The 21,828-nt window shown below is 42.4% G+C and overlaps 1 protein-coding gene across 1 annotated transcript; it reads right to left on the bottom strand.

The window, feature by feature from the left end:
- Positions 1–53: 53 nt before the first annotated feature.
- Positions 54–21,593, bottom strand: HSDL2 (hydroxysteroid dehydrogenase like 2). The gene is made up of 11 exons (XM_005154854.3): positions 21,449–21,593; positions 18,318–18,481; positions 17,794–17,892; positions 17,571–17,685; positions 14,658–14,761; positions 13,568–13,666; positions 7,833–8,027; positions 5,707–5,778; positions 4,187–4,363; positions 3,525–3,653; positions 54–354 (listed from the first exon to the last, which is right to left on the bottom strand). The coding sequence occupies exons 1-11, from the start codon at positions 21,463–21,465 to the stop codon at positions 242–244; spliced, it is 1,284 nt and encodes a 427-aa protein (XP_005154911.1). The 5' UTR covers positions 21,466–21,593; the 3' UTR covers positions 54–241.
- Between the last annotated feature and the right edge of the window lie 235 nt (positions 21,594–21,828).

Below are 21,828 nucleotides of genomic sequence, written 5' to 3'. Positions count from 1 at the left end.
CATTGATCCAGAGGAGCAGAAGTAAAGAAAACACCAACAAACTGATACAGGTATTCTTGGGAAGGAATTTGTTTAATGAAAAACATCTTTTTGTCTAAATCAAACCGTTATTTCTTCTCTAAAAAAAATCTTACATTTTATCCATACTTATATTACATCAGAGAAAACAAAGGACTACCATTTTAAAATAGCATTGCACTTATATATGAAAGGCCACAGTTCTGCTGTTAACAGTTTCCACTCATAGTTTAGAGTTAAGCTGTGTCAGCATCTTCTCAAGCTTTATTGCCAGTGCCATGTTACCTTTAATCCTTAATTTTCCTGTCATGAAGGCCAGGGTTGGCTTTAGTTTACCTAAAAAGAAGAAACAGAAGCATCAAAATATTAGAAGGAACTGGTAACAGCCTGTGCACAGGAAAATATAATGCCACTATAGCAAGACCTAGCAGCTATACTATATCAAGTTATGCTGTTAAAGCAGTGCACACTTAGGAAACCAGTAAAAAACCTCTCCAGAGCCAGAAAAAACTCAGTAAGAGAGACAGATTGCATCAGATGTGGTATGCTGTCATGTAAAAAAATTATCAGATCATGACTGATTTTAACTGAGACAAGACAATACAACTTGGGTCTCTGAGCAGAGAACAAACAAACCAGGTAACTTTCAGACCAGATTCAAGCAGCACACATTTAGGAAATGCACACTAGACATGTCCAGGGCAGAAACCAACAGATTGACCTGATTCTTTCTGAAGCTACACTGGCTGCTAACGTTGCAATGTCTGGTGAGTTACAGCAGTATCAGCTTGTGTGCTCTTCCTGCTCACAGGACAGAAGAGTTCTGAAACACTGACAAGTTTCAGCTGAGCCACAAGAAGTCCATGGCCCCTCCATACCAGGACCACAAAGCCTGGAGGCTGCCACTTGCCCATCAGCAGGTTTTCTGGGCACCACCACCCTGGCAAACGCTCCTGTACTGAAAGTGGATAAAGGAGAAAAGGGGTACCTGGGCTCACCTGGCCTCCCTGGGAAGGATGGAGCAAAAGGAGAAGCTGGTGAACCAGGACAGCCAGGAGCATTTGGGCTGCCAGGGCCAGCAGGTCCAAAGGTAAGCTTTTTATTTCTTCTTTCTATGGGCAGGCATTGGTTTTCTTTCACTGACTCTTTATATGTATGGATTGCTTTTTGTTAATGACTTTCTCCATTCAGCAGTGTGAATATCAAAAGTCAAACTGCTCAGGCTCATAAGTGTCTGCTAAGGTATGAGCAGTTAGGCAAGGTATGTAAAAAGAAGAAATACCTTTTGTTCAATCAACAGCTCAACTGGAGAAGGTAAAGAGAATGTGTTTTGGAGTACATGAGCCTTGCTTCATATCTTAAGTAAGCACTCCCAGCCCTCACAAAGATACGGGTGAGAATTATCCCTACTTTATGACTGGGGGAAACCAAATTATCATGGTGAGACCCTAGTCTGTTTCTGCCTATTTTGGGGGCTTCAGTTTTGCACCAGTAGATAGTAGGACTTGTGTCAATGCTTATATCACTGGGTTTGCTTCAAATAAGGTGCTTTTGAATGGAGATCTGGTGAGACTTCAATGGGTGCCAGAAATACGCCTAAATTTGAAGCCCTTCTCATGATAAATTCTGTAATCTCCTTTCAAAGCCTTAGCTCTCCTTGCCTTGTTTCCTGGTTATTGAGGGGTAACTACCCCTCATTTAGTTTGTCTTGTTATAGCACAAAAAGAAGCACTAGATTAACAAGTGTTTTCAGGGGCATCATGCACAGCAAGGTCAGGTCAGCCTATGACTCAGTCTGACAACTGATTGATTGCCCAGGTTTATTTCACTCACTTTTCTCCTATGCAAATAATGACCTTTAAGAAATGCATCTTTCTGGAGGAGCCATATCTGGTCATCTAAACCTTCCATTGAATTTGCCTTTGTCCTTACATGGGAGTCAAGTACCTGAACAACTTTCCAGATACAGTCCTGATAGTCAATTTCCTCTGTCTGAGAGTACTCAATAAAGAAGTTCATTTATACAGGTCCTTCTAGGTTCCTCAGCTGTGGAGAGGCTTTTGAGGGTATCAGAACTAACTGTGTGCTTATGGATTCGTGACAATACTTGGTAGCCGTCCCACAGCTCTCTGTGGGACCCATATTACCTTCATGAAGGGGTTGATTGTGTAAGCTGCATGGCAGCATGTTCAGCAGCAGATAAATGAGAGCTGTGAAGCAGGGATGAGCTGAGCTGGGTGGAGACACTGTGGATACAGTTTTGTCCATCAGTGGGATTTGGGAGTAGATGAAATGAACCAAATTCATCACCCACAAGTGCCTATCAGCTGCATCTATTCTGTCATGTAAATAAGTACATATTTTCTCTCTTTCTTGCATGTTTCCTATAGTGGCATTACAAAGCAGCAAGATTTAAGATGCTCCTTGAGGTATGAAGTTCCTCACCTTTGCTCTGCAAAGCTTTCACAAGCCAAGCTGAACTGAGACATCTATATCTACCTCCAGAAGGGCTTGATCCTGCACAATGCTCCTTATTTTCCATCAGGATCATCAGGCTCACAGAGTCCAACCAAGTAGTGAGTTGATACTGCTACTATGATCAGCACTATGGGTTGGATTGGATAGGTGCTGGCAGGGGTGGACCTGTAGACATCTGACTAGACAGTGCCAAGTGCTCCCAGTGAGGAGTTTGGCCAACCCCAGCCTCTCAAATACAAAATGATTTTGTGCTTTCACAGTGACTTTTATTTCCCTCAATGGGTGCACTGCCTATATGCAGTGTTCTTGAGCTGGATTCTGGCCTGAGCTATTTTAAGAAACCATCCTGACATTGCTGATGGGGCTTTAAAATATACAACATGAATCCACATTCCTTTACACTTCAGAGTAAACCTCAAACATCTTGGTGATGTGGAATGATGTGTGGAGATGGGCAATCAGAGGTTACCACTCCAGTTACTGTTGTAATGATTGTTTTTTTATGCCAGATGGCTTTTTTTATCATCAGCATCAATACAGTGTCTCTGGACTGTAACCCAGGCTCCATGCAGCACTGCCTTGCAATTTCCCTGCTTGGCTGGGATTTGGTCCTTCCTGGCTCAGTCCATCTTTATTTGCATTGAGCCAGGAAAGCACAGTGCACATTCAGCAATTGCATGTGCACCACAGAAAACTCAGCCCCTGTTTATCTGCTTGGCTCAGGGATTTCCAGTCTTTTCCTCAATGGGAATTGCCAGCACTTTCTTTTAAGGAGGTGCCTCACAGCTTGTACAGATCTCATTGACTGTGTGAAGCTTCCAGTAGGATAGGTAAGGGGAGAGCAGGCTTCTGGTGATAGGACTTCAGTCCACAGCGGTACCTCAATGAATGATGAGCCCATTAGGGTACATGCTGAGGCCCTCAGTGATATGGTTTAGTGGTGGTCTTGTCAGTCCTGAGGTAATGGTTGGACTTGATGATCTTAAAGGTCTTTTTCAACCTAGTTGGTGCTGATTCCTGTCACTCACCTGTGAACATCTTCACAAAGTCGGTACTGGACATGCTCATAATCACATCAGCCTTCAGAGGAGGCTTCCCAGAACCAGCGTTCCCTCCCTTGGTTTTTAGGTCAACGTACCAGGTGCCTCCTTCATCACCTGAACAGACAGTGAAAAAGGAGGTGACGAGGCAGCAGAGCATAGCCCTCCCAGCTCCTCCCTGTCAAACAGCAGCTGCCGTGCCCATCTGGAGCAGTTACAGGACTGTGCTTGAACTGGCTGTGCTTGCCCCATGTGCTGGCAGAGCCAGCCCCATGCATGTGCCAGCAGCGCCAGCCCCATGCATGTGCCAGCAGCGCCAGCCCCATGCATGTGCCAGCAGCAGGAGAGCCCCAAGGCAGCATGCTGCTGACAGAGCTGGTGGCAGCTGGTGCTTTCACCATGACCTGTGAGTGCTCCCATCTAGCATCTCCAAAACCCTGTGCATGAGGCAGAGCCAACCCAAGCACCCCAGGAGCAGCAGCAGCTCCCATGTGGGCTGGAACTGGGTCCAAGGAGCATTCAATGGAAAGGAACAAAAGGCGGTCTGTGTTGGGATCGGCTGGAAGAGGCAAGTGTTGCTGTTTGAAAAAACCCCATGCCTTCTGCTAGGAGTGTGAGCATGTGGAGGTTGTACGTAGTGAGGGTCTTACCAGATAACTCAAACTGAAAGACACCCTGAGTGGATCTCACATAGTCTTCAGTTATTGCTCCCTGAATAACTCTGAATGTTTCTGCAACAGGACTCAATAGCTTGGCTGCAGCAGATTCTGATTCTTCTTGATGGGATCCACTTAATTTCTTTTCCTCCTTGAATGCTTGGGAACCACCTACAAGAAAGAGATTATTTTCCTCTTTCAAATGCAAAACATTTTAAAACTGCATGTGAAAACATGCACAGAAAACTTAATTTGAAAAACTTTGAGCTCCACAGTAAGGAAAATGAGTATTTTAGTACTGATACTGATAAAAGATGGTTTTTGCACCTGGGAATCTGAACAGGTGTACAGCACTGAACATAATTCTGCAATATATTTCATTTCCTAGTATGTCAAAGAAAAGTGAAAATAAAACCACAGAAAGATTATAACTGACTGTTCACAGATGCTTATGCAGCATACTGATTTCTAACACAATCTATACACTCCTGACAGTGCTCACATAAAATAAATCAGTGTCTTTAATAAACGCCACTTGCATCTCAAAATACTTCTGTTTGTTTATCTTGCTAAGAACACGGATATTTTCATTAATTCTTCTGGAAAGGCTTCTAAGCTGTAAATCCATTCACTGCTTCAATCAGCAATTTTACTGTACTGCAGAGAACACATACATTCTACAGAAAAGGACAGCATCTCCAATTTGATCAGCCTTGTAAATGGAACAGCCTCTAAAAATGTTGCAGAGAGTCTCTTTGGTGTCTTCAGTATCAAAAACCCAGGTAAGACTATTCTGTGGCTCCTTACAAAATAACCCGCATTATGAGGCCCAGGGAACCAACAAAATCTGTCCCCAGCAGAAGTGTCTTAGTACAACTGCTCACATGGCATTTCCAAGGGAAAATGACTCTCTTTCAACCTTGCTCCTATGCCCTTCTCTTATCCCTATGTTGCCACTCCTACACGACCTCTGTTCAGCATTCTTGGTTGCCCTCCTACTTGACACACTGCAATTCTGAAAAAGCAAAATCAATGCTTTTCTGTAGAAGACTTTTCCATTTCATCTAAGAGATATTTAAGTTGTGTAAGTGCACAAGTTTCGTGTAAGGAGCAATAGAGGCCCTGTGTTGTGCTCCTTAATATAAATTTAGCAAGGCAAATGAGACCCTCCTGCAAAATATGCCATCTGCTGTTCAATTTCTTATTCTAGAAGTAATTTTCCATGGTATTTGTGCTATCACAATTCAGAGAAGACTTCTCAAAATAAGGCTCTGATTTTCTATCATGAAAGTCCTGCAGAAAGGAACTTTTTTTTCCAAAAAAGAACATTTTTTTCCTAGCTTAGTTGCAGAGTGACTTCCATTAAATTTTACTCTCCAAATGATGAAAGGTTTTTGTCAAATAGCTTGAGTGGAGTCCCAGCTCTTGGGAAAAAAGAAAAGACATCTTGAAATAGTGAGAGCATTCAATATTGTCAGAAATTATGGACTTTGTACACACACTGCTTTCCTTACCATATCCTTCTTGTTTCCTTCCTATCATGTCAGTTTCAAGATCCAAGAAGAAGTCAGGCATCAGGGGATGACCTAAAATGGAGGAAAACTGTAAGTCCAAGCAAAGGTGGACAGTACAAACTGGAATCCATTTAATATAAAACTACAGCAGAGTTGTTTATGCAAATAAACTACAATCTGAAGGAAAGACATAGCATGAAATAACATGCTTAGAGTTTGGTTCATTTAAAATCTGACCCAAAAGTCTCTTAAAGTTGCAATGAAAAACATCTGAAACAAAACCAAATCTATCTCACTACTGCTAAACAGTAACATATACATCTACAGAGCAGGTACATTTTCTTTTCATTAAAAATTGGTAAATAATTCTTTTCATTAAATAGGAACCTGAAGGTGCAGAACTACATGGGATCTGACAAGATGCACCTGCAGGTCCTGAGAAAAACTGGTGGATGTACCTGCCAGGCCATTATGTATCATATTTGAAAAGTCATGGTAGACTGATGAAGTTCCCACTGAATGGAAAAGAAGAAACATAACCCCTATTTTTAAATAGGAAAAAAAGAAAGTCCCAGGGAACTGTAGGCCAGTCATTCTCACCATGGTGGCCAGCAAGATCATGACGCAGATCCTCCTGGAAACCATGCCTAAAGCACATGGACAATAAGGGGGTGACTGGTGACAGCCAACATGACTTCACTAAAGGCAAATCATGTCTGCCAAATTTGGTGGTCTTCTACAATGGGGCCACGGTATTGGTAGATAAGGAAAGAGCAACTGACATTATCCACCTGGACCTGTGCAAGGTATTTGACACTGCCCACACAACATCTTTGTCTCTAAACTGGAGAGGAATTGATTTGACCATTATAATTCCTTATCCACTGAGATGGACCAATCAGTGAATAAGGAACTGGCTGGATGGTCACTCTCAAAGAGTTGTGGTCAACGGCTCAAGGTCCACTTGGAGATCAGTGATAACTGGTGTCCCTCAGGGGTTAATGCTGGGATTGACACTGTTCAACATCTTTGTTGGTGACATGGACAGTGGGATAGATGCACTCTCAACACATCTGCCAACAACACCAAGCTGTGTGCTGCTGTCAACGTGCTGGAGGGAAGAGAGGCCATCCAGAGGGACCCTGACATGCTTGACAGGTGGCCAGTGCCAACCTCATGAAGTTCAAGAAGGCCAAGTGTTAAGGCCCCGCATCTGCACTGGAGCAATCCCAAGCATAGCTAATGGCTGGGTGGAGAATGAGTTAGCACCCTTGAGAAGGACCTACAGGGGACCTACAAAAAGCTTGGATAGAGACTTTTTAGAAGGGGGAATGGCTTTAAGCTGACAGAGGGGAGACTGAGGTCAGACATTAGGTAGAAAGTTTTCACTGTGGGGGTGCTGAGGCACTGGCACAGGTTGCCTAGAGAAGCTACGGCTGCCCATCCCAGGCAGTGTTCAAGGCCAGGTTGGACAAGACTTTGAACAACCTGGTCTAGTTGAAGGTGTTCCTGCCCATGGCAGGGGGTTGGAGCTAGATGAGCTTTAAGGTCCCTTCCAGCCCAAACCATTCTATGACAATTGTTTAATTTACTAAGATTTTATGGATAGACTCTCAGTGAAGCAAAGCAACTCTTTACAGACTGATTAGTTTAGAAGACAGGCTGAGAAAGTTGGGGCTGTTCAGCCTGGAGAAGAGAAGGCTGCATGGAGACCTCATAGCAGCCTTCCAGTATCTGAAGGAGTCCTATAAGGATGCTGGGGAAGGACTCTTCATCAGGGACTGTAGTGATAGGACAAGGGGTAATGGGCTCAAACTTGAACAGGGGAAGTTTAGATTGGATATGAGGAAGAAGTTCTTCACTGTGAGGGTGGTGAGGCACTGGAATGGGTTGCCCAAGGAAGTTGTGAATGCTTCAGGGCCAGGTTGGACAGAGCCTTGGGTGACATAGTTTAGTGTGAGGTGTCCCTGGTGATGGCAGGGGGGTTGGAACTAGACATCTTAAGATCCTTTACAACCCTAACCATTCTATGATTAAGAGCCCCTATAAACAAAACTATGTTAGTATTCTCCATACCGCCTTCCCTCCTTCCTGAACTTACTTCTCATCTTAAAGATGTGCATTACCTGGTGCAATTGCATAGACATCAAAATCCTTAACTCCTTCTTCTCTCAGCAGAGCTTCATCAATAATGAAGTTTCCAGTGAAACTTTTTGGCTTCGTTAAAATGCAATATGCAGCATCTGCAATGATGTCTGTTTTTCTGCACTGTTTTTCTATTCCAGATCCTCCTAGCATATCCATAGCAGCTGTATGTATGGCTAGAAAGTTTGGAGGATAAAAAACAAAGCTTTAACAGTGACAACATGAAATGCCCATTTCTCTGGCAAGCATGCAGACTTTGTTTTCCTTTCATGCAAAAGACTGTATCAAGATAAAGCTACGAAATACCACCAACCAACAAATCATTCTCTAAAACCACCAGTAAAACCCAAGAAAACTATTAAAGGAACCAAAAAGAGGAATAACGAGCAAAACAATTTATTAAATTTCCTCTCTTTATTTACCAGTTAACCCCTCTGGACTTCCTCCAGGTTATTTTTCTCAAAGTGAATGTATGGCACATCAATCATTAAGGGATCTTTCCTTTGGTGATTATCACACTGAAAATCTTGATGCTTAATTTTAACCATGTAATAACTCTCACGAAATAACAAACTGTTTCTCCAAGGTTAATGACAAACCAAAAAGCAACATTTCAAGTAACTTGTTCCGTATTCCGCAGAAAGGCTGCTTGGCACAAGAATACGATCCAGATCTCCTAAACTTCTGGCTGTTTTATTAGCCAGTTCTACTAAGTTCTGCACCATTCCACTACTCTTTGTTATGCTTCCCCCAAAGATGCTGCTAACATTGTGGTATGTTCCAGTTCAAGCCCGTCATTTGCTCTTCCAGGTTGAGGTATCTGTCCAATTTTTCTTTCATCCTGTTCCACAGAGCAGCTGCTTCATTGCAGCTTTTGGCATTTGCCATGTTACTGTTTTCTTCTCACACAGTTCTGCTTTGTGACTTTTTTCCCATCCGCTAGCCAAGACTCAACATTCCACCCGCAAGTTTTGGGACAAATTCGCAAACCCTCTCCTACAACTGGGCCTGGCAGGTCCTTGGAGTAGAAGGGTAAACCTGACTTCAAATCACTTCTGTCTTCCTTCCAGTGTTTCCAATTCCACACAGTAACAGCAGCTCTGATTCAGAAATGATCCCAGCATCCTTTAAAAAGCAAAGAACAGGCATTGTGCAGGACACATTCATCTGAGCTGGACCATTCAACTTCCAGAGTAGGACAGCAGTCTTCAATGCTAGCCAGGAAATTCCATCAAATGTTTTCTAGGAAAGTGCAAGAGTGGGTAGATGTCCTTGTTGACTTCTGTACTCTTCTGTGATGTGGATTAGGTTTCCTTTACCTTTGACCAACCTCAGCTTCGCTTCTTTTCCAAATCAACCGAACTGCTATGAACACACACTCAAATAAAAAGCAGCAAATAGATGGACTAGTACATATTCCTAGGTCTCCCTGGGGTGCCTTCCCATTTTTAAGGATAGGAAATAAATTTGCCTTTCTTTGATCCTCTCAAACGTGATCTGTCCTGAAAGATGGTTGTTAGATTTTCTTCATTAACTACCAACAGTTCAGATAATATTTCTGCTAAATACTCTGATGAAATTTACCAGGCTCTGTTGACCTGAATATATTCCACTAAACTGTTCACTTCTCCTGGCCATGCTTCTGCCACTTCTCTGTTAGCGTCAACTACGATTCTTCTGAGTACAGTGAACCTATGTGCACATACTGAATCAAAAAGGTTTTAAACTATGAGGTACTGCCTCATAGTCTGGGTGCCCATTGTTCCACCTATTTTATATAAAGTGCTTTATATGAAGATAAATGTAAAACTCCTAGCACCTCATTACCAGGATACTTTCACATGTTTCAAGAATTGGATTAATCAACAAAAACTGGCATACATACTAGCACTGAGGGTAATCACACTTGTATGAGATTATAGTGGATTTTTTAATTAAGAACTTTGCAACTGTATTTTAGATACCATGGAAGCCTGTGTCTCTGTCTCTCTGGTGACCACATGAAGTAGTTAACTTTGTCATTTTTGGAAGATAAACCTTTTGAAAGAACATTTTTTTGTACTGGAGAATTTGCATGTTATTATCCTCTTTCATACTTGAGGGCACTTCAGTTTTCAAGGAGGCATCAGTGATTTATATAAATTCTGAGAGCTCATCTAATGTTTCTAACAGTCTTAAACCAAATGAGCAAGAATGGGTTCAGCAAATACAAAGCTCTATCCGCATATCTTTGGTTTTATAGAAAGCTTAATTACTTTTTAAATTACTTTGCAGCATCCAACATAGAGAAATCATTATTTAAAAAATGCATTTATTAGAATATACTGTTGCCATTTGTAAACTGAATCTTCCTGCACTTCCAAGCCTCATGTTCTGCATGTTCATGGGGGAAACAAATATCAGCTGCACTATATAACAAGTCCCAACTTCTGCAGTGTTAAACTCTTTCTTGGTTTAGCAGTTACACAGTGGCAATCTAATGCACAAGAGAAAGACGCTTTTCTTTGGTTTGGGTTTCCCCTCAGTAAGAATGCCAGATTTTGTAGAAGTTCCTTTAATACCAGACTGTATCTGGGACACTCGTATTATTACTGACATTTGGAGTGCTACAGCATATGCAAACATGGGAAAGAAATCATGTATTCAACTATGCAACATGAGATCTTATGTAACTTCTGCGTGTGAAGTTATCCATCTTTCTGAAAAATTCTTCATTGTGAGCGGGTGGACAAATTCTCCTAGGTTTTGTTTTCCCTTGCCATGGAAAACATGAGGCTGAATTAATCAGATGGGTGGGGGAAAACACCTACACTGTAAAATGAAGATTTGGTATAACCAACTGGTCTCTGCAGGAAGATAGCTTCCTGCTGTCAACATTTCCAGCTTTCAACACTACACCAGAACCCATAAAACCACCAACTCACTTCCACAATAGTAGTGGGTGTTTTCTACAGCATATCCAGAATCATAGAGAGAAGGTGTTTAAGAACCAGAAAGCTGTGAAAGGTGCAGAAAACGTGCCTATACAGCTTGCAAATACGTGCATTTACAAGACACGGGTAATCTTGTAACACCTTTTTGCATTAGAAAAGAAGGCAAATTAGTAATGTTGTCTGTAGCTTGATACCACATCTCTGTCTGAATGAGATATTCTACATCAATTCCTTCGCTGCCCCTAACTCCCACATACAATTTACACTGCTTAATCAGTGACAAAAAAACCCCACAAAATGGTAGGTTTTTACCCCTGCTAATGGAAAACCAAATTACTCCTACATATAAGATTCTGAGGAAATATAAAACTCATATAGCAGCGGCATTTTGGGGACAAATCAGATGGAATGGACATGAGGTCTAGTGATCTAAAGACTTTAAAAACCAAGTTTCATGGCTCTATTCCAGATAACAAAGATCTTGGGAAATCTCCACTGAAACTTTTCTGAGGTTTTCCTGGAGCTCTCAAGAAGCAAGTATGTGAAAACAAGCACATATTTTTTCTCTCGCCTTCAGAAACAGAAAAATACACCAGACCCAAAACCTGAAGGGCAAGCTTTCACTCCACTGCCAGAAAGGCAATCCAGACCCTGAAGATGTGCAGGTGCCTTCAAGACATCACATACTAAGATCTTATCCTCTTCAAATGAGACAGTACAGGTTTCGTGATGATATAGTTATTGTAAATGATACAATTAGCATTATAAAAGTCGATCCCTTATTAAAACATTTCTATGGATAAAACTGATGATGCAAGCAGGATAATAACACATCCATTTCCTGGAAGAATTTAGGATGCAGGTATCCAGACCTCTGAAAAGGGACCAAGTTGGTCAGAGATACTAATCCAAGTGTTAAACTGAGTATTTCCTAAAGCATGTAAACAAAGAAACACAGCTGATTTTATTTGAAATAATTCAGTTTTGCTCATATTCCTCACTTTAAAGAAATCAAATCATAGAGTTCTATGTCACACTAGAAGTTAAGAGGGGCCTGCAACTCCTAACAGGAAAACATGGGAAAGTGTCTGGGGACAAACACTTCTTATACTGAAGCTCCAGACACAGAAGAGGATCTTGCTCTGTGTTTCATTTCTTCTTCCTTGGCAATCCCAGACACAGTTACAGGCTGGGCAGAGAAAAGATTCAGAGCAGCTCTGCAGAGAAGGACTTGGGGGTGTTGGCTGATGAAAAAATAAACATGAGCTGGCTTCAGAAAGCCAACTGTATCCTGGGCTGCATCAAAAGGAGCATGACCAGCAGGTCGATGAGGTGATCCTGCCCCTCTACTCTGCTCTTGTGAGACCTCACTTGGAGTATTGTGTGCAGTTCTGGTGTCCTCAACATAAGAAGGACATGGAGCTGTTGGAACAAGTCCAGAGGGGGGCCATGAGGATGATCAGGGGGCTGGAGCACCTGCTGTATAAAGACAGGCTGAGAAGTTGGGGCTGTTCAGCCTGGAGAAGAGAACCTGCTTGAAGAACTCATAGCAGCCTTCCCGTGTCTGAACAGGGTCTACAAGGATGCTGGAGACAGACTATTCATCAGGGATTGTAGCAATAAGACAAGGGGTAACAGGTTCAAAGTTAAACAGGGGAAGTTTAGGTTACACATATGAAAGAAGTTCTTTACTGTGAGGGTGGTGAGGCACTGGAATGGGTTGACCAAGAAAGTTGTGAATGCTCCATCCCTGGTGGTGTTCAAGGCTAGGTTGGATAAAGCCTTGGTGACATGGTTTAGTGTGAGGTGTTCCTGCCCATGGCAGGGGGGTTGGAACTGGATGATCGTTAAGGTCCTTTCCAACCCTAACTATTCTGTGATTCTATTGCTTCGTCCCTCCCTCCACTAGCCAAGGGAATGAAGTGCTGTTGTAGTGTTTCATAGCACAGTGACTGGGCTCACACCATTAAAGGGCAGGATTACCCTTTCTTTGCTGATATTAACAACAGTATCATTTCGATACAGAGATGAATTTGAGGTAAGCAGACTGGCCTCTTTGGCAATCAGCTGACCAGATGTTTAACAGCAGCTATGATCCTAACTGACTCATAGACAACAAACTTCAGTTAATACAAGATGGGAGCATCAGGTTGTTTTTCTTCCACAGAGCTCTTTAATTTCCTGATGCTTGCAAGCAGATGGTTCTGTGAACAATATTTTGCTTGCCCACTGCACTCAAACTTCCAGGAACAGAATTATTTCTGCATTTACAGAGGCATATATCTTGTTAGTTCTACCTATGTTTTGGCAATTTAACTAGCAAGGAATTCTTAACAGTACTACATAGAAAAATATGTAATTCCTGCCAATGAAAGCATGCTAGTACTGTTGTGATTTTGTTCAAACCAAAACTCTTGAGTGCATGATAAAGAACACACACAAACCACGAGACTATGCAGATGCTTCAGCCAACTGAAAGGGTTGAATAGGCTGCAAACAAGCATTTGGATCAAACTGTCAATGGTCTAGTGTGAACAACAAATGAAAACCAGCACCAGTGCAAGATGACAAATATGTGTAAAAGAATATGAATGTTCTTATGCATATTCTTCGATATGCAAAGAATATGCGTAAGAAGTGCTTGGTCGCCTGAATCAGTTCCAGAAGTTTGAGGTATATTCAAATTAAACATGCTGTAGAGGACAAAATACAGAAAGCCATTATTTTAGTACCATTACAAAATAAAAAAAAAAAAAAAAGAAAAAAAAGAAAAAAGAAATCACCTGTTTTAGGCCATAAAGCATTGACAGCAACTTCTCCTCTAAATTCTTCTGCCATTCCCAGGACACACATGGACATCCCATATTTTGAAATGGTATAAGCTAAGACAAGAAGTATAAAAAAGGAAAGTTACAGTCTACCAATGGAACTTTAACTGTGAAGAAAAAAAAACAAGAAAAAATTATTTCTGTCATAAGGAAAATTAGGTTTTGGGGGACCAACCAGTATCTTCCTAGAGCCAAAAATCTCTCCCTTCTCCCCACCACCAGAGCAGATACAAGCTGTAGTCTGCCAGATTTTCACTACAAATAAAGTAAGAGCTAAGATAAGATGCTGTGGCAAAAACAATGACTAAAGCCTAGCTGTATGGTGGTTTTGTTGTACTTTTTATACAGCACACTGACAAGAATGATGAATTTTTAAGGTAGCCTAAGGCATACTAGCTCCTAGCAATCCAAGTTGTATCCTATGGAAAACAAACACAGAAAGAAAAAATAAATTAAAAAAATAGAAAATTAAAAAATAAAAAAATCTAAATCTTGTCATTTACCTATTGTGAGATGGGACACACTTCCAGGAAAGAACTGGGACTTGCTGGAAGATTTTAACATGACGTATGTCCAAAACTGAAAGGTCGTTTTACAGTTTCAACATAAGCAACACTAATGTCAAGAAAAAATGGGGTTGCTTTCCAACTTCAAAATTAATTTTCGTTTTAAAAGACAACATTCAACTTTATTATATCAAGTAAGAAGCTGAGTCAGTAAGAAAACAGATTTTGGATTTCATTCTCTATTTGGAACAGAAAATGTCTCCTAGTGTTCTGAATTTCCAAGAAAAAGCAGATTCCTACCTTGAAAATATTCTTGAAAATGTAAAGGATGTATTAGGCCATGAAACCTGCTACATGTTTTCCCATAAAATAGTTTATTTATGTTACGTACAAAATACTCTGAGGACCCATTAGCGCCAGCCTGTATATAGTGCTAAAAATACAAGATCTGGAATTCTGGGCGGGGACTCCTGCACATTCCACCAAGTATTTATAAGGTTCTCAAAAAAGTAACAACAAAGGTTCCAAAAGCTACTCACCACAATGATTTTTGAACCACATGGGATTCAGATTCATAGGTGGGCTGAGGTTCAGGATATGGGGGTTCTTACTCTTTCTCAAGTGGGGAAGACATGTTTTAGACCTGGAAAGGTAGATTTAGACAAATCAGTCACCTCTTTATTTTTTTTATGGAACACTTATAATTACAGCGAAACCATAGAAGCAGACCAGTATTTTCATTTTCATGAAGATCCAGCACTACACTGAGACCCTAACTGCATCACTTATTTAACTGATATAAACAAACAAAATCTGTCCTAGTTTACTTATCTCAGGCCTAGTACTCATTCCTGCTAATGGAACCACATTTTCCAAATAGTGCAGCAGCATCTACTAAAGCTGATTTTTCAGACGCTCAGAAGCCACAATCTCCTTGTAATAGTTTTGATAGGGACAACAAAATACTATGAGGCAACAAGTGAAATTAACAGAGCACCACTGAGTCATAAATATATTATCTTCTGATGCCATATCTATTTCTCCTTTAAAACCATGATAAATAAATTACATTTTATAGCAAAAGGCTGTTACAAGTATTCCAAGCAAAGCTGTAAACCTATTATCTGCTGACCGGACAAGTCACTACTTCATTCAACTCAGAACTTACACACAGATGTGTAAATCATAACCATCATTTGGCTTCACTTGTAGCACTGAGGTAAATGTTTGCATTTCAAAGGGAGAACAGCAACACTTTAGTGACCTACTCTTTACACACTTCACCAGGATCCATGTATACGGTCAGCCACAGCAGGAATACCTTTAACTGCAAAATCATTACAGTTAATTCACCTGCTTAAACATTCTAGGGTTTCAACTCCCTTCAGTGTCAGTGTGAGAAGTTCACTAAGATACATCTCAATTTCCTAATGTACAGAAACCAAGAATATGTCAACAGGTATATTCTGTAAGATGGGACATCCTCCCTAACTTATTCCACTCAGACAAAAGAATCCACACTTCTTTTATTTTTTAGCTATTGTAACTTCATTAAACATTATTTGAAAACAGATCTCTAGAAATTACAGAGGCAACATACAAAGCAAGAGGAAGAAAAGGTTGAAGTCACAGAATGGTCTGGGTTGGAAAGGACCTTAAGATCTATTTCCAACCCCCTGCCATGGGTCACGATGCCTCACACTAAACCATGTCACCCAAGGCACTGTCCAATCTGGCCTTGAACACTGCCAGGGATGGAACATTTGCAACTTCTTTGGGCACCCTGTTTCAGTGCCTCACTCCCCTCCCAGTAAAGAACTTCTTCCGTATGTCTAACCTAAACTTCCCCTGATTAAGTTTTAACCCATTACCCCTTGTTCTGTCGCTAATGAAGAGTCCCTCTCCAGCATCCTTGCAGGCCCCTTCATATACTGAAAGGCTGCTATGATGTTTCCATGCAGTTTCTTTTCTCCAACTGAACAGCTCCAACTTTCTCAGCTTATCTCCAGATAGGAGCTGCTCCAGTCCCCTGATAATCCTCGTGGACCTCCTCTGGACATGTTCCAACAAATGCTTCACTAGGTCTTCCCAACTGACAATTTATTCCCAAAAAGAAGCAAAGACAAAAGACCATTTTTCCTTCCCTTGAGAGGTATTAATATTTCATATGCTCTTCCACTCACAGCAACACAGTGATCCTTTTGATCTTTTTAAGGTAGAGTACGTTAGGTCCCTTCCAACCCAAACTATTAATTCTATGATTCTGTGAGAGTAGCAGCTAAAGAAAATACAACTTCAGGAACCCCGCATCAACTGCGAACAGCTAAATGTGCCATCAAGAAAGTGAGTGTTGCTGTTGAGCGGTTAGGGGAAGCCTGCCAATGGCAATACAGTGGAACGCATTCATAGATTTAACAAGAGGTATCACAGAGTGTCTTCTGGAATGCCAAGCTCCAAAACCAATTTTCTTTTCTAAGCACAGAACTGCTTACACATACAGGGTTTCAAAAGTAGAAATCACATGGTGGAAGCAGGAAATACCATTCTCCAAGCACAGTCTTTCTTCCACCCTCCTTTTCTCTCCATGTTAACTACATGCTATGTCTCTCTCATTAAGAAAGCTTCCAGGTATGTGTGGTTTTACACTATTCTAATAGCAAATAGCTTCACTGATTCTTAGCAACAGAATATTAAGAAATAAATCGTATCTGACAGCCAGATTTGTCTGCACAAAGGGGAACAACATTCTTCCAGGTAAAACTGATACAAAAGCTTCTGATCACATCAAACAGCTAATTTAGAATTTAGAGATTCTGCATCATGCTAAGGGTCTGTTATTAACACAACCCCATCAAAGTCAATGTTTTCAGTTTAAAACAGCAATTTTGAATTACATCCTGTAAATCTAAAGATGATCCCACCTACTGAATCCATTTAAAAAAATGACCAAAGGAACTGTGAAATCAAATCTTGATGCATTAATTTAAATAGATAATAAAACTGGTAAGCTGAATGTAGGCAGGGAAACTTTAGATTGTTCAGTTACACCTTTAATGGTTCTCTTGTAACTATGGAAGTTGTACGATGTCTGTAAAGATGAGAAAGAAAGCCAGCAAACAAGATGCCACACTTGACATATGCAAAGAGTTAGTCGTTTTGCTCAACTTGAAAGAGCAGACAGCATTTAGCAAAGCCAAGTTGCACCTCTGAAATAAACTAGTTTCTGCTTTCTACCTGCATGGAGGAGCTTGTGAACACTTAATAATTGCAATTTGCAATTAATTCCTGGAAATATTAATTTCAAATCAGTTGGCCAATAAATGAGCAATTTCTGCTGAGCACATAGAGAATACTTGCTCTCCAACTCTAGGGCAGCAAGACAGCTACACAACTTCTTAGAGAAACTGAGGTATACATTTTGCTACAATTTGCTTCCTTCTCTCAGCACTTACGTAAGGTAGGTTCCTCGTACATTGACATCCATCATAAGATTGACCTTCTTCGTTTCTGTTTCCAAAGTGCCAGTCAAAGAGATGGCGCTTGCATTGTTCACCAAAATATCAATCCCTGGTTTTAAAAGAAGCCATATCACATTAGCATTTAAAGACAAAAGCTGTTCTTTCCTCTTTTTGTTCGAGCATTGCCTGTTAATGTCAACCCCACACCTTAGTGTACCTCCAAAAGTCTTCACAGCTTTCTCCACAGCATTAATAATCTGCTGTTCCTCCCTCACGTTAACAACGCATGGCAAAGCCTTTCCTCCAGCCGCTTCAACTGCACAATTAAAAAAATTAAACATTTAAAAACTTGCTCTCAGATGGAACAAACTGCATGAAACTATTGAAAATCTCTCATTCAATTACATGCTTCAAGAAGGCATTGAAAATCGCACTCACAAATTGCCACCTTTTTACATATTGCATAAATAACAGGGAAGCCAAACCCAAACCTTAACACTGAGAATGTGTATGGTTCACACATACATGTCAATTAACACAGCACTTTCACATCTATACACATACATCTTCATTACAGTAATATCCTGATAACTCCCAGCATTCCTGGAGGGCAAGAGAGGCACTAGGCTTATTCTATTAAAGGTGAATTGAAGCTAAGAGAGATCTATTCAGTTTTCCACCCAGGTACAACAATTAAGCCAGGGCCAGCACCTGAAGCCCTCCTCATTTGTTACAACTTACTCTCGGCTGCAGCAGTGTAGATAGTCCCTGAAAGAGTTGGATGGGGCTCAGCTGTCTTGGCTGCTATCACAATGTTTGCACCATCCTTGGCAGCTTTCAAAGCAATGGCTTTGCCGATGCCACGGCTTGCGCCTGTGATGAAGAGTGTGCATCCTGCTAGTTTCCTAAAGATGAAGGGGAAGAGCAAAGCAAAACTTTTAAATCATTGACTTTTTGCAAAAGTCATGAGCAGAGTCTTCAAACCAAATGCCTTCATCATTTTACTAAGAAAACAGCCTCTAAGTACAAAAGGAATGGCTACCACATAGCAAAGTACAGTAGCACTGAAGGTAAAACCACTCCCCAAATCTGCAATCACCATAAGGCAAGAACGTTACACAGGTCACCCAACTACACTTCTCACTGTAATGTTGGGTCATTTTACAAATGTTCACACATTTTATAAATGTTCAACACACTGTTCACAACAGAGCTGCTTGGAAAACAAGTAAGCTGCAAAAATTAAATGCTGCTTTCTAATGAGAAAGCACACCTCTGTAATTTACTAGTCACTGCCCTCTAAACACAAAAACTGCTGCCTCAATGTGGTATAAAGTTCAAGTCCAGAAACACAATGCCAATGCAGGGTGCCACACACAAGTGCCAAAACCCTCAGTTTTCAGAAATGGCAATTATTTCTTTTAAAGGTTTAGCACTAAACTCAACAGTTTCCTGGTAAGGAAGTGACAAAATGCCATGGAGGTGGACTACAAGAGGTTCAGAAGCTATCCAGAGGATCCTGACAGACTAGGTGAACAGAAGCCTTGTGAAATTTACGTAGAACAGATGTACAGTCCTGTACTTGAGAAGAAAAGTCTCTGCCAGGACACAGAATGGGACTAAATGGCTAGGGAACCCTCTCCAGAAAAGGCCTTGGGCGACTGACAGAGAACAATTTGGGCATGAGACAGCAAGCAGCGTGCTGGGCAACAGATGCTGGCAACATCCTGGGCTACAAGAACACCGTAACCAGAAGCTGAAGGGAAGGGATTACAGCTCTCTGTTTGGCACTCATAAGACCACATTTACACCCCACAATGAGCTTTGGGTCCCTCAAAGGAAGCTATGTGCTGACAAACAGGAGCAGGTTCTGCCAGTGGGAGACAGAGATAGATGGAGGCTCAGCACTTGTGTGACATGCCCAGTTCAGCCTGGAAAGCAGCTCTGGGGGAAAGCAGCAGCAGCCCCCCAACACCTAAGTGGTGACGGAGGAGATGGAACTGAGCAAACATGCTGTGGTGCAGTACAGGAGGATGAGAGACAACAGGCCCTTTCAAACTGGAAGAAAGGATTGAGCTGCAGAGGTCTGGACTGTCTTCCCCAGGATGAGAGCTGGACAACAAAGAAATAAAGAGCTGCTTCTGGCCTTGGAGGTTTCCAAGACCAAAGCAGACAGCCTTGAGCTGTCTGACCTCTCCCAGCTGACCTGTCTTTCTTCAAGAGGCAGGGCTGGAGACCTCTCGAGGTCCCTTCCAACTGGATCTATCCGGTGATGCAATCTGGAAGAGTCCACCCAAAGATTCCTTTCCCCAAATTATTACCCTATTCAAAATGTCAAGGAACATACACTACTCTTTCCAGTTACACTCTCTAGTTTTCCTCTCCAACCTTTCCTACACTATCTATCTGGCTATCACCCTCAAATTTTCTTTCTTTTTGGCACGAACTGCATCTCCAGCCTACAGAAGACTCTTTTTTTCCCCTTAGGCTTACAAGCCCCCTAGGCTTACAATCACCACTGACTACACACCCTCTCTGGGGCTCCTTCAATTCTAGCTCCACAAACTCCAATTCTGTCTCTACAGCACACAGAAACAGTGTTCACCAAAATAAGCAAAGTCCTACTAACAGGAAAAATTAATTTTCATCCCTTCTGAAATATTGAGCTGACTTGATACCCTCTCACACACCCCTTTTATATCTTTTTGTGTCAAAAAAAGAAACCAAACCAACCCAAAACATTCTTTCTTCTTCCTTAATTTTACTTCTAATCCTGTCTCACTCCAAAAGTTTCATTTATCCTCTGCAAACTGGTGTGACAGAATCCTCCCAGCCAGATACACTAACCTCTTAAAACACTTATTCAGTGTTCCCAAATGAACTGCACAGAACTTGAAGCACTTTACTCTCCTAAGCAAGTTGTGTTCACAAGACTTACTGGTCCAGTACTTCACAAGTTTTAAACCTGTGTTTGTTTAAAATTGCCCTGCATTGTGAAGGCTGCACTATTACTGTTTCCACTGTAGCTGGTATAACTCACCTCTGTGCCCTGCAGTCTCTGGGACCTTAGAAAACAAGAGAGGCAAGCTCCTTCCTCACCAAACACAACTGCTGATACAGAAACCTTCAGTTCACATCAGAGATGCTTTTTGCAGCTTGCTTACACATACATTAGGAATTCAATGAACAATCCTGTTTATAACATACAGGTGCAAGTAATACTATCTTATCTTCCTGGCTGTAAGCAGTGCTGACTCTGAAAAGCCAAAGGACAGGAAATGCCTTTAAATTAAAATCCTATATTGGAAGCAAATTTGATTGCCAGGTAAAAACGTACTGGCTTAGAATGAGAATAAGAAGGGAAGAGAGAGAAGAGTTTAATACCCGTAAAGTCACAGTTACACTACCTGATTTGGATTCAAGTCCTCCAGCAGCTATTCCCCCCGCAAACCGCTCCGCTCAAGGACACCACTAACGATCCTCACCAACTCTTACAGGCCCTCTGCGAGCCCCTACCTGCCCCGTGCCTCTTGGACCCGCTTCCAGCCTACCCGCTGCGCGGAGCACCCGACCCGCACCGCTGGCGTGCTCGCTCCTCGCGGGGCCAGGGAACGGGGCCGGGGTCCGGCGGGGCCCGCGGGCCGAGCGAAGGCCGCTCGCAGGCCCGGGGAAGCACAGCCCACAGCCGAAGCTCACCTCGCCCCCCGCCCTGAAAGACTTTCGTGTCGGGACAGAGGCGGCTTCCACCTCAGCCTCCCCCCATCCCCCGCGGGTCTGCCCGACGCCGCCTGAGGAGCAGGAAGCGGCGGCCCGGGCCGAGGGGAAGGGTTGATCCGCGGCGAAGGCGCTGACGGGAGCGGCGAGCGCCTTACCCCGTGTTGGGCAGCATGGCGGTGAGCGGTGGGCTCGGGACAACCGACGAGGCCTCCCGCTCCGCGCAGCCGCCCGGACGGCAAGAAGCGGAGCGGTCAGGCAAAGGTGAAGGGCAGCGCAGAGCGGCGCGGGGGAGCCGCGCGGGAGGGGCGGAGCGGTGTGAGCGGGCGGGCGGCTGGGGCGGCGCAGGGAGGAGCTGGCTGGGGACATAGACTGGACTGCGATCGGAGAGGGGCGTCCATGGGGTAATACAAATGGTGCTGGGAGATTCCCAGCACCCTTTAGTTCTGTGCTGAGTGTACGAAGTTTTGCTTTGATCTTAACTCTGCTCCGGAGCTTTGAACAGGAGCAAGTTATATCACTCCTCCATCTCACTCTG

The sequence above is a fragment of the Melopsittacus undulatus genome, chromosome Z (assembly GCF_012275295.1).
Source record: "Melopsittacus undulatus isolate bMelUnd1 chromosome Z, bMelUnd1.mat.Z, whole genome shotgun sequence".
Taxonomy (NCBI): Eukaryota; Metazoa; Chordata; class Aves; order Psittaciformes; family Psittaculidae; genus Melopsittacus; species Melopsittacus undulatus.
This window is presented reverse-complemented; position numbering and strand designations above follow the sequence as displayed.

What these genes read in the sequence shown, in the direction of transcription:
- HSDL2 (XM_005154854.3), bottom strand. An exon ending in TGCTTTATGGCCTAAAACAG is followed by an intron (nt 8,028 to 13,567) that starts GTGATTTCTTTT and finishes CAAACTTTCTAG; the next exon opens with CCATACATACAGCTGCTATG. An exon ending in CTTTCAGTTTGAGTTATCTG is followed by an intron (nt 3,654 to 4,186) that starts GTAAGACCCTCA and finishes CTGTCTGTTCAG; the next exon opens with GTGATGAAGGAGGCACCTGG.